General features: G+C 32.6%; 1 protein-coding gene across 2 annotated transcripts; it reads right to left on the bottom strand.

Moving 5' to 3' along the window:
- Positions 1–354: 354 nt before the first annotated feature.
- LOC112728029 (ERBB-3 BINDING PROTEIN 1) lies at positions 355–7308 on the bottom strand. Of its 2 annotated transcripts, none has more exons than XM_025778005.2 (10): positions 7004–7308; positions 6689–6818; positions 6445–6529; positions 6138–6320; positions 5885–6038; positions 1645–1860; positions 1429–1565; positions 1235–1326; positions 970–1149; positions 355–636 (listed from the first exon to the last, which is right to left on the bottom strand). In XM_025778005.2, exons 4-10 carry the CDS (start codon positions 6272–6274, stop codon positions 569–571), a joined length of 984 nt encoding a protein of 327 aa, XP_025633790.1. In that variant the 5' UTR covers positions 6275–6320; positions 6445–6529; positions 6689–6818; positions 7004–7308; the 3' UTR covers positions 355–568. The 2 variants fall into 2 exon arrangements, with proteins under 2 accessions (XP_025633790.1, XP_025633789.1); XM_025778004.2 differs by having other exon boundaries at positions 6138–6287.
- Positions 7309–12311: the final 5003 nt, after the last annotated feature.

The following is a 12311-nucleotide window of genomic DNA, read 5'->3' as shown; positions in this document are numbered from 1 at the left end:
ATTTAATTAAAATATATATATATATATATATATATAAAAAGACCAAATTATAAATTTTATAACTATAAAAATCAACCGAATAATTAGACCAATTTTATATATAAATAAAATTATGAATAAAGTGATCTACAGAATTAAATTGGTAAAAAGAACTAAATAACTTAAATTTAGGAATACAAAAGATAAAATAGATAAATAAAAATTCAATAATGTAAAAATTGGGTTTATGGAAGTCTTTTAATGTTCAATAAATTATGAATTTTGCAAATATCTTTTATTAGTTTATTACTTTAATACTCAATTTTTTTTAGAGTCTTCATTAAATGAATTTCTAGTCCAATGCCAATTAACCCATTTGCCAGACAACCGATTTAAAATTAACCACTTTTCTTGTTCAAAGAATGTGCTAATGAAACGAGCAGAGGAAATTCCAACTAAACTTTATCCTGAACATCGAACACTACTAAATTCTCATTCAAGCACATGTCATACAACACGGTAGAAAATTTTTAGACATCAAATGAGAAATCAAAACAATATTTCTTTTTCCTTTTTTGAGGAGCAGATCTCATTCTTGGGGTGTGGCACCATTTGTTGCCTCCTCTTCCATGGGCTCAGCTTCAGCACCCTTCTTACCTACACACAAGAAAGCATTTCTTAAGCCACCATTTGACCACATGGATGATGACAACCACATATCCAAGTTAACATGGATGTGAAGGATTTGAATATGATTTATGAAAGAGAGCCTTCGGGTGTGTTTGATTTACATTCTCATTCTGTTTTCAGAATCGTGAAGGAAAGAAAAAGAGAAACCAGATGGTGGAAACAGAACAAATTTTATCATTTTTACCGTTCTTGCTTCTTTCTTTACAAAATTCTGAAAGTAGAAAACAATGAAATTGAAATTCCAAACTAAACACACCCTTAGATTTGTTGTGTTTTTTTTATTCAGTTTTTCCAGCCTACCTTTCTTCTTCTTTCCACCACCCTTCTTCTTTGTCTTTGTGGCCAATGCTAGCCAGGCCTTAATTTCAGGATCGTCGATCGTTTTGGTCGGCTGCAATTCTTGGAGCGCATGAGATGTGATGCGGTCTGATCCGTTTGGCATCAACAACACCGTGAATTTGATGTGCGCAACATAATCACCTGGGGAAACCACCGGATCCAATCAGTGCTAAAAGAATTATAACCACAGGATCTAATAATATCATGGCTAAACATAGTAAATTACCAGGCTTTTCATGAAGAACAGGATAAGGCTGCAAGAGTTCATGATTCACACATTCAACTAAACCTAACCGAGCTCTCTTCTCTTCCAAAGCCCTGGTAAAGAAGAACTGACATTTTAAGTGGAACAAAGAGAATCGATATTCAAACCCTCGAATTAAAGTAGTATCATTAACAAAACCTAGGTTGTCGAATTACCTAGCAGAAAATGGCATGATTGGAAAATTTTGGCTAATTTCGCTGAAAATGAACCTCGATGCTTTCATCTTCAAGTGATAGCTCTTGTCAACAGCCCTCTTATAGATAGTTGTCTGCTTCTCATCCAAAAGCTTAGGCTGCAAGTAACCAAAACTTTAGTTCGTCGCTGAAAATAAGCAGCATCATACAGGTAGATTAACTAATAAGAAAACCTACCTTGCCTTCTCCGGTGCTTGCAACTATATCAATAGCATAAACTTCATTTTCCTCGAACTCAGCATCATCAACCCTAGTATCCGGATTAGATACACTCAACACAACCTTGTTTCCGTCAATCACGAATTGCTTCATTTGGTGACTAAGAACACCCTCAACAATTTTGCAATCATAGGCGGCAGCAACCTTTTGAATTGCATCAGTTACATCCTTGTTCTGTCATGGGAAAAATTTAACGAAATTTGTTAGAATTTACACCACCACTTGTTAAAATATAATTTTTGTTCAAACAAGAGATTGTAAATCTAGTTTTCAGGTTACTGATTGACAGACAATAATTTGAATAGTTATGGCATAAACAAAGAAATAAAAAATATATGAAATCACCACACCATTAAAAGAATTTTCCTGCCATTTCCAATATGCACATCACCTAGGCAATCATCCATTAGATGATGTTCCAATTTCCATATGTAAAGCTATTTTACTTTAAAAAAATGATAACTTTTCCACCCCTCTACAAAAGAATGTAACACATTGATTTGGATATTGTACTATGTTAGCTGCAATAGACCAGTGCAATTATAAAATAAGCACAACAGAGAAAATTATTTTCAGCTAATTTCTAGTTTAGGCAACAGGGAAAGGAGGAAACCGATACAAAATCAATATCCTCGGCAAGGTTGCCATTACTACATATAGCAAACACACAGATACAGGCATTGATTTAAATATTGCAAAATGTTAGCTTCAATAGATGAGTGCACTGACTACAAAATCAGTACAACCAAGAAACTATTGTGTTCAGCAAAATTTTAGTTTAGGCAAACAGGGAAAGGAGGAAATCAATACAAAATTGATATCCTCGGCAAAGTTGCCTTTACCAGAGATGATCAACACAAAATTACAGGCATTGATTTAATATTGCATGATGTTAGCTCCAATAGACAAGTAAGCTGACAACAAAATCAGCACAGAGAGACTATTATTCAGCTAATTTCTAGTTTAGGCAACAGGGAAAGGAGGATACCGATACAAAATCAATATCCTCGGCAAGGTTGCCATTACTACATATAGCAAACACACACACACACACAGGCATTGATTTAAATATTGCAAAATGTTAGCTTCAATAGATGAGTGCACTGACTACAAAATCAGTACAACCAAGAAACTATTGTGTTCAGCAAAATTTTAGTTTAGGCAAACAGGGAAAGGAGGAAATCAATACAAAATTGATATCCTCGGCAAAGTTGCCTTTACCAGAGATGATCAACACAAAATTACAGGCATTGATTTAATATTGCATGATGTTAGCTCCAATAGACAAGTAAGCTGACAACATCAGCACAAAGAAACTATTATTTCAGCAAAAAAGAATGCAGTACTTACAGTGTGAGCCTGTGATAATCTAGGGGAAAATTGTATTGAAACTAGTGTAAGAAACCAACAAGTTAGATATGTAAATTCTAGACTGCATTCGGCAGGAAATGCCCCATCAGAGTAACTATGACATATAAGCTTCACTTGGACAATTGTCCATGGCTTTTAGTAAGTGTTCATCATTAGGGTAAAGAGTTTGAAATCACAAGGAACTGTTTCTTCCCAAAAACATTCACATTAACAAGCCAGGCAACATGGAGGACGTAAAATAAATTGCAGCAAATAATGTAATTTGATAATTAATGCGAATACACTTGTTCCATTAGAAATAACTATAAGGCTCAAAGCAAAGTGATTAAGTGAATAGGGTAGCACTTAATACACTTGGCAACCATATGATCATAATGTTATTGAGAAAGTTAGGCACTGAAGAAATTGAACTAGTTGAAGATGGGTTCAGGAAAAAGAAACCTTCGGATAAATGACTCTCTATCAGTGTAACTATGACTATAATAGGCTTCATCGGAATTCATCCATAGCCTAAATCATCTTCATCATACAGAGAAATCAAATCACAGCTAATATATAATCAAAAGCATAAAAAGTTAACCACAAAGGAAGTGGACACTGATAACGAACATGAAACAAATCCAGGAAGATAAATTTTGGTCAATATCAGAACGAAATAAATAGATCTTTGCAGTGAAGCGAAACCAAAACACTGTATACAACATGGGAAAAAAGAAAGAATAAGGTGAGGAGGAATAAGCTTGAGTTAACAGCAAAGTAAACATCATGAGAAACAGAAATAATAGGACAAGAAAAAACATTTGGAGTTGCAAAAAAGGCCATAAATGATCTCTATCAGTGTAACTATGACAACAATAAAGCTTCATTGGAATTTATCCATAGCTAAGGGCAGTTTTCATCATTTAGAGATCAAAATCCACTAGGGGATTGAATACTTCTCAAGGCAGGGCCATAGTTTTTGATGGCGATCCGCCATAAAATTATGACGGATGGCGTTGTGGGAAATGGCGGATTACCTAAAAATTGCAAATATAATAAACTATAAAATCTAATCTATATAATCATTTTTCTAATCATAAGACATCCAATTAATGCAGCAAAATGAACAAATAAACATAAGACATAGAACATAAAAACTAAAAACTTAAAAGAAAGACCAAAGCCATTGTCTCATTAGAATCAGGGGCTTGTCTGGAAGTAGACATAGTGAACTAAACAGAAAAAATTTGGAGGAAGAGAGGTTTAGCAGGGTTCAGGGAAGAGAGAGCGATAGTGAACTGAATGGAAAAAAATATATATATGCAAGAAACTACGAACCAGAGAAACAGGAACAGTGGTTCGCAATGGCAGCATGGAACGACTGCGATGATGAGGACGGCGTCGACCAGCGGCAGGCGGCAGTGACGAGATGCACAGAGAACAGGGAGAGGAGTTTTCACGCGGAGAAGAGACGCAGAGAACAAAGAGGAGTTTTTGAATAATTAGGGTTATTGGTATCACTTAGGGTTTCCTAATTTACCCAATTACCCTCAGATATCTTTTTTAAAAAAATCCGTAAAAACCCAATATTTCCGCATGGCGTCACCGCAATTGCGACCGCCTTTTTGCCCGCTGTGAAAACCACGTCACAGCAACCTCCTTATGGCGGCAAGGCCAAAGTCCGCCACGCCATAATGCCATGGCGCCGCCATTTCGTGGCGATTTTGGCCTTGCCGCCATACAAAGGTCTCCGCGACGTGATTATCGCGGTGGGCGAAATTGCGGCTGCAATTGCAGTGGTGCCATGGCAGGACGCCATGAAAATGGCAGAAATTGCTGATTTTTTTTATTTTTGAGAAAAAATCTGAGGAAACTAGGAAACCCTAAGTGATAACTGATACCACTAACCCTAATCAGCTTCTTCTATTCAAAAACTCCCTCCTCCAAAGTCCAAAAACTGCCTCATCTTCACGTCAAAACACTCTCCCTCCCTGTTCTCTGTACCGCTGCTCTCTGCGCACCTGTATGCAGCCGCTCTGTGCCACCCATCACTGCCGCTCATCGTCGCCAGTCATCACCACAGTCGCTCCTTGCTGCCGCTGCTAACCCCTAATCAGCCTCTCTCTGGTTCGTACATTCTGTTTAAACCTTATCAGTGTCATAAACCTCTTTCTTCCAATTTTTTTTCCCGTTCAGTTCACTATGTCTACTTCCAGACAAGCCCCTGGTTCTAATGCTCCTACCCCTTATGTTTTATGGCCTCCTTATGACTTCTGAGTTATGACTTGAACTTGATATTATGTTTATTGTTAAATTTGCTACTATATTTGCTATATTAATTGGATGCCTTATGACTAGAAAATTGCTTATATAGTTTAGATTTTATAGTTTATTATATTTGTAATTTTTCTGCATGTTATTTTGTACATATATAAGTATTTTTTAGGTAATCCGCCATTTTCCGCAACGTCATCCGCCATAATTTTATGGCAGATTTTTGGCTCACGCAATGAGCCGCCATCCGCAATCAAAAACTATGCATAGATTATAAGCAACTAAACGCAATTTGACAAACGAACAGATGGGTGAAATCAGTTCAAATGGAACGAGATCACAAAACACAAGTTAAAAACAATAAAAAAAGACAAATACCAAATTCACCACGGAGAGAACTCCAACCATGTTATCTTTAACCAAACCAACCAGATCAACTATATAATAGAATCATCACAATTCACAAAGTATAAGCATAAAAAGGTAACAAAAACCATTATCATCTCATCTCATATCTCAAATCCCATATAGAAACAAAATCAGAAATATAAAAATGTTCCTTACATATAATTACCTTCCTTCCCGGCCTTACAAGTCTCAAGGCCACTTCAGCAGCAGTGTTTGCAGCTGCAATTACATCAGCCACCCGTCCGGTAACCGGACCTTGCTGCAGAACATGAGTGTGCGCCACGGCAGCAATAAATCCATCTATATGGCAAGCCATATCACTGCAACCAACCAAAAAAAGAACAATCAATAACCGCGTTCACAACAAGAAAGTAGTGCCCATCTTTTTACATTAAAAGCAAGCTTCAACAAAGTCTTACATTTTCAAAATATCACCTTCTTCCAACACAGTTTCATCAGTGGCTAGTGGAGAAAAATGACACACAGTGTTGTTAACAGAAATGCAAGTTGGGAAAGCAACTCCCCTCTCAATCTTCCTCTTCACATTCTTGTACATGTTACCGGTTTGCCTTCATTAGAAAAAACAGAGCACACCCCATAAGCTAAAACAACAACAAACAAACAAAGAAATTACATTACATGTATATATAAACAAAATACCAAAACCAATTGTATACATAAATCAGACACTAAAAGGCATAAAAAACATTAAAACAAAAAACTTACTCTCTAATGTAGCTATCCCCTTTTTCACAAATGTCTACAATCTTAGACTTTGGTTTACATTCTGAAACAACTAACTGCAAAGCCTCTGCACACACACATACAAAAAAAATAGAAATTTTAAAATAAAATAAATATTATGTTATACCCAAAACAATCAACCATTTTTTATCAGCAATGAAATATATAATTAAATCAAGAAAAAACAGAGAACTTTAACCATAACTGATAGAGAGAGAGAACATACTGTTAACAATCTCAGCTGCACTCTTATACTTAGTGACCACTTCAGGAGTTGTAAGATCCAACTCCTTCTCTTCCCTCTCATCCTCCGACATGGTTATAGCTTCACCTGATTAAACCCCTTTGAGCAGCTTCTGAAAAATCGAAAAACCCCAAATGAATTACACAGGCTAAAAAGACGAAACTTTATCCAAATGGGCCATCCAAACAGGCCTTAAGAATTAAAAGAAAAGAAAAAAAACAAAAGAGAGAGAGACAAAATAAGGGAAGAGAAATACGAAGAAAATGTGAAGCTGAAAATGGTTGTAGTGTCACTCACCAGTTACCACCGAAAAGGGTTTTTGACTGATGAATCGGTGAAGAAATGGAAGAGGGTTTTAAGAGGGGAAGGTTCGAATAGAAAGAAAGTGTGTAGTGAGGTGGCTTGAGAATGTGCGTGTGTGTGAGCGGTGCAAGCAATTAGGGTTTGCTTTGGGTTATATATACAGAGGCACAACACAGCATAGGATACGATGGTTGCTGTCATTGTGGAGTGTTAGGGTTTTGTTCACTTTTTTCGTCTGCTTATGGCTTTGAAAGGTCGAGACTCGAAAGTCGAAACACATAAATTAATAAATTGGATGCTCCTTTTATAGTGGGGCTGTAACCTTGATATAACTTGCCAAAAGTATACGGAAATAATATTAAGCTCCTCATATAAAAATACAGGGCAAGTTACTTAAATAAATAGAATAGAGAAAATGTTTACCCAAATGTATAAAACTGGTTCTTGTTACCTGCATGTGCATAAACCGTGGTAGGTTCCAATGGATTATGGCCAAAAGATATAGAGTGTAAACCGTGGTAGGTCACCACGGTTTATTAAGGAGAGATGGCCTGCATAAACCGTGGAGAGTCACCACGGTTTATGAAGAAACTTATTTGCACATAAAACCTTGTGGGTCACCACGGTTTATGTGTGGTAAATAATGGCCAGAAAACTTTGTTAATTTTATGTCCAAGAGACACAACTTATTTTTTATTTTTTTATTATTCTTGTTAATTTTTTATAATTATATTTTTTATTATTATATTTTTCATCTCAAATTTTTTTAATGAAAAAAATGAGAATAAATTAGATTTTCATAATTTGTTCTAGTTTATCACCAAGCAGAATTACAAGAACACAAAATTTTGTGTCTCTGTTTTCAGTGTCTTATCCTATTTTGTTGTTGAGAACAAAGGCAGCCTAATAAATACACACTATATAGTACATTTTATAAAGAAAAAAAATCATCTATTTCTATTGAATATTTATAATAAAATTTTTTCGTTCTCTTTATGTATTTATTGACTAATATATACTATAAAATTTTTACATGTATTATCAATTATTTTTTTATTATGTTTATCCCTGTTTTTCATTTTACACTATATTTAAATATTTATTATACTATAAAAAATATTAATGAACATAATAAAATAATTACTTATTACTATTTTTTAGAGTACTCATTAATATTCTTATACTATAATAAATATTTTTTATTTTAAATTTAACAAATACTAATGTATCAATATATACTTATATGTGAATTTATTAAATCTATATAAAAGATTTAATCAATAAGCATGTTAATGAATATTAATATACCAATATTAACAAGTAATTATTTTATTGTACTCGTTAATATGTTATAGTGTAATGAATCTTTATTTTATAAATGAAAAAATAAAGATGAATATAATGAGAGAGGTCACCTTAAGCTTAAACGAACTTTTGAGTAGTTTTTATAAGTTCGCCTAAGATTTTGAAAACTTCGTAAAAACTCAAAATAAAAAATAAAAACACAGATTCCAAACATTAATGTTAGTATAATTTATTTTTAAAAATATTTTTTTTTATTTTATAATAGAAAAAAATCCAAAAAGTTCATGGTGTTTATTATTGGAGTCTAATTTTTTTCTAATTTATTTTACATAACAAATTTTAAATATTTTAAATTTATTAAATTTCATCATTTTAAATTAAATATTAATTTTTTATTTTTTAGTAAATAGACATCAATTTTTTAAGCACTATAAAAATCATTTTCTTAGTATTATCTGATTTTTTTTTTCTATTGTACTCTTTCTATTATAAAAAGCTGTTGTTGATAAGACATAATTTAAGATTCTGCTCATAAATTTATTGTGCTAATAAATTCATTTTCTATTGGACATAAAATTAACAAGGTTTTCTGGCCATTATTTACCACACATAAACCGTGGTGACCCACAAGGTTTTATGTGCAAACAAGTTTCTTCATAAACCGTGGTGACTCTCCACGGTTTATGCACGCCATCTCTCCTTGGTAACCTACCACGGTTTACACTCTATATCTTTTGTCCATAATCTGCTGGGACCTGCCACGGTTTATGCACCTTTTGAAACCGTGGTGGGTTGCCACGGATTACATAGAAATGGCTTTTTGCACATGCAGGTAAGAAGAACCAGTTTTGCACATTTAGGTAAACGTTTTCTCTATTCTATTTATTTAAGTAAATTGTCCAAATATATATATATATATATATATATATATATATATATATATATATATAGGATATATTAATTCCATTAAATTTTTATTTTCTAAAAATTTTCCCTATTTATTTTTATTGAAAATATTGGTTCATCTGTCACTTTCAATCAAATTTTTAAATAATAATTTCTAAACAAATTTATTATAAAATAATAAAATTTAAAAAAATATCAATATAAAATAAATTAGTCTCCTTTCAAAATAATAAAAAGACAGAAATAATTTTCCAAAATTTATAAAGAATAAAAATATATTAAGAATTAAAGCATCCGATTTAGATTTTTTTAGAGATTATTTTAGGTGTATATTAAAAGAAAAACTAAAACAAAAAGTTATTGTGCATTTTAATGCCAAAAGATATTGTTATTCCACAGTCGCACTTAATTTCTTGTTTGAAAACAATTAAAAAGCTTGAAGAAAATTGTAAAACTTGAAGCAGTAGGGGTATTTTGTGGTATGCCAACATAACTATTGTTTATACCTTTTCTTATTATAAATTATAATCTTTTTATATCTTTATAGAAAAAAATTATATAATTATTTCAAAAGACAATGAGACCTTTAATAAAAAAATATTTTTTCTGACTCCTAAGTCTTGAGTTGTGCTTTTATGGGACTGATTAGCTCCTGTGTTAGTATTTTTTTTTTTTTTTTTGTATAAGAGCTTATCAATCCCATAAAAGTAAAGATCAAAAGACGAATTGGATATTTTTTTTGTTTGAGAACCTCATAATCTCTTCAAGATAATTGTCAAGAGTCAAGTTGAGTATTCACTCTACTTTGTAAAGGTTTAGATTTTGATCCGCTAGGTATAATTCTACTAGGGGTCATATAATTAGAACACATAAATAACATCAGCCTTTAATAAATTTAGCAATCATAACCGACCAACGGATTAGATACAATATCTGAGAACGGTTACAATACCAAAAAACACTTATATAAGTCACTAGTTAGAAGGGTGAAGGTATATTTTTTCAAGACTCCAACATTAAGTGATTCAATCATAAAATACATTATACTTATTTAATCGTTAGAATACCTTTACATGTACGACATCTTCTGTTTTTCGTTATAGTTATCACAAAAGAGATAATACAGATTGTGGAATTATCTGGGCTATACTTTAAAAATTCATTCACACAAGAATAAATCTCATTTTAAACAACTGCATTTTACAATTTGAATGATCTATAATTCTGTGACATGCCCAAAAACCATGGATATTTGTACATTTTTCATATCAAATAGACGAAGACTAACATAATATGTAAATATGTTGTAGTATAGAAATGAATTGTCTCCTTATAAAATATATCTAAATACCTTCTGTTTTTCTAAAGGTTTGGAGTTTTCATTGATAAAATAATAAAATGTAACAGGGGTCCAAAAACAGGGCTACAGCAATTCAAATTAAGGGATACCCACAATCAATTTGAAAAACCCCTATTTTGGTCAAGATCAAGAATAAAATAATAACATTAAGAAAGATAATTGTATTTTTAGACAAGAACTTCCTGCATCTTTCTCTAAGCTAAAATTATATGTTATCATTTGTATTGATACCCTCTTATGATTAATGAGCTCTGAAAATCATAGTAGTTGAGTCTGATCATTAAAATTCTAAAATTTTATTATGAGTGTGAACTCTTTCACTTTTGGATTCTTTATAGTTTATAGAGTCGTTTTAGAGTGTCTATGCCTATTTTCCAAAACATGGATTTTGGGAAAAAATCTGCATTCATAAGAGAAGAATTCCTGAAATACTTGCTTTTGTTGATCTTATACATTAGGAAACTGTTAATCTCTTGACCATTTTGTCTACCATAACAAAGATTAAAAAGCTTTGAGATTTTTAAAGCAAGACCTCTCCATTTCTTTTCACCATTAGCAATATTCCAACTGATTTGGTGCATTTGAATTTATGTCTCTCTTTCACCCCACCATGAATTGCATAATCATTTGTTTGATTATATCAACGACTGTCTTTGAAAGAGTAAAGCAATGTAGCAAGGAGATAGAAATAGCATATGCAACTTTAATCAAAACATCTTTATACTAACATACAAAAGATATATTTTCTTAGCCACCTAATCTTTAATGTGACTGAAGGTATTTATTTTTTCGATCTCTAGTTGAATTACTCAACCAGAAACGGAGAGCAAAGTTCAAAAACTCAACAAAACAAAATAAGTTAAGCCAACAAACTTGAATTGGTCGAGTGGTCAGCTCACTCGTCCGCTTAAGGAAATGTCGGAGGTTCGAATTCCATTTTGTGCATGCAGCAATCCATTGGCTAACGGCAGGTTCTTAAATGGGGCTCAGATCCGCGACGGATTAGTCCTTAATCTGTCGAATTAAAAAATACCGTGGACGGCAAAAAAAAAAATAAGTAAAGACAACAAGACAACACCACCCAACATATAGGAGACTCGCTATAATCACTTCTCAACACATACTAAACCAAATCAAAACAACACTCGCTAACGAAACAAACAAAACCAAAACTCCACAACACAAGAAAAAACACAAACAAAATATCATATAAAAAATATTAATAAAGACCGTTACCGAGCTTCTCAAAAGATGAACTTCACGTACTCAACCTTATAAAAAGATTTTTTGGTTTCTAACTTTGTACTACTTTTCACTTTCTTTTTGTTATTTTCTTGATTGCACTGTCCTCTATTTTGATATTATCTTTCTTACGCAAATGTTCCAACACAGTTTCTTTATCACTACATTGTAAACTGAATTGAGACCCTAGTTTCTAGGTTCTCCTGACTTTCTCCTCTACGCCATTTATATTACATTCATTACTTGTTCTTAGTCATTTCTTTCCTCTTCTCTCTCAATTTTGCACACTTCTTTTCTTCTTTGTTTGATATTTTTTTGTTTCTATGTTATTCATCCATCTTAGATTTAGGAATCATTGATGACATAATTATAAGAACCGAACCGATAATCAAACCGATTAAATTATTAATTTACTAGTTTACTTGTTCAACCGATAAATCACTAGTTGAACCGGTAAAACTAGTCCACGTAAATAAAAAATATAAAATA

Source organism: Arachis hypogaea, chromosome 12 (assembly GCF_003086295.3).
Source record: "Arachis hypogaea cultivar Tifrunner chromosome 12, arahy.Tifrunner.gnm2.J5K5, whole genome shotgun sequence".
NCBI lineage: Eukaryota > Viridiplantae > Streptophyta > Magnoliopsida > Fabales > Fabaceae > Arachis > Arachis hypogaea.
The sequence above is the reverse complement of the archived record's forward strand: the minus strand, read 5'-3'. Positions and strand labels throughout refer to the sequence as shown.

Excerpts from the sequence above, each read along its gene's own strand:
- LOC112728029 (XM_025778004.2), bottom strand. The coding sequence starts at position 6,779 with ATGTCGGAGGATGAGAGGGAAGAGAAGGAGTTGGATCTTACAACTCCT. Across the intron at positions 6,039-6,137 it reads GAAGGTGATATTTTGAAAAT|TGATATGGCTTGCCATATAG; the intron begins GTAAGACTTTGT and ends GGTTGGTTGCAG. Across the intron at positions 1,327-1,428 it reads ATCATGCCATTTTCTGCTAG|GGCTTTGGAAGAGAAGAGAG; the intron begins GTAATTCGACAA and ends CTTCTTTACCAG.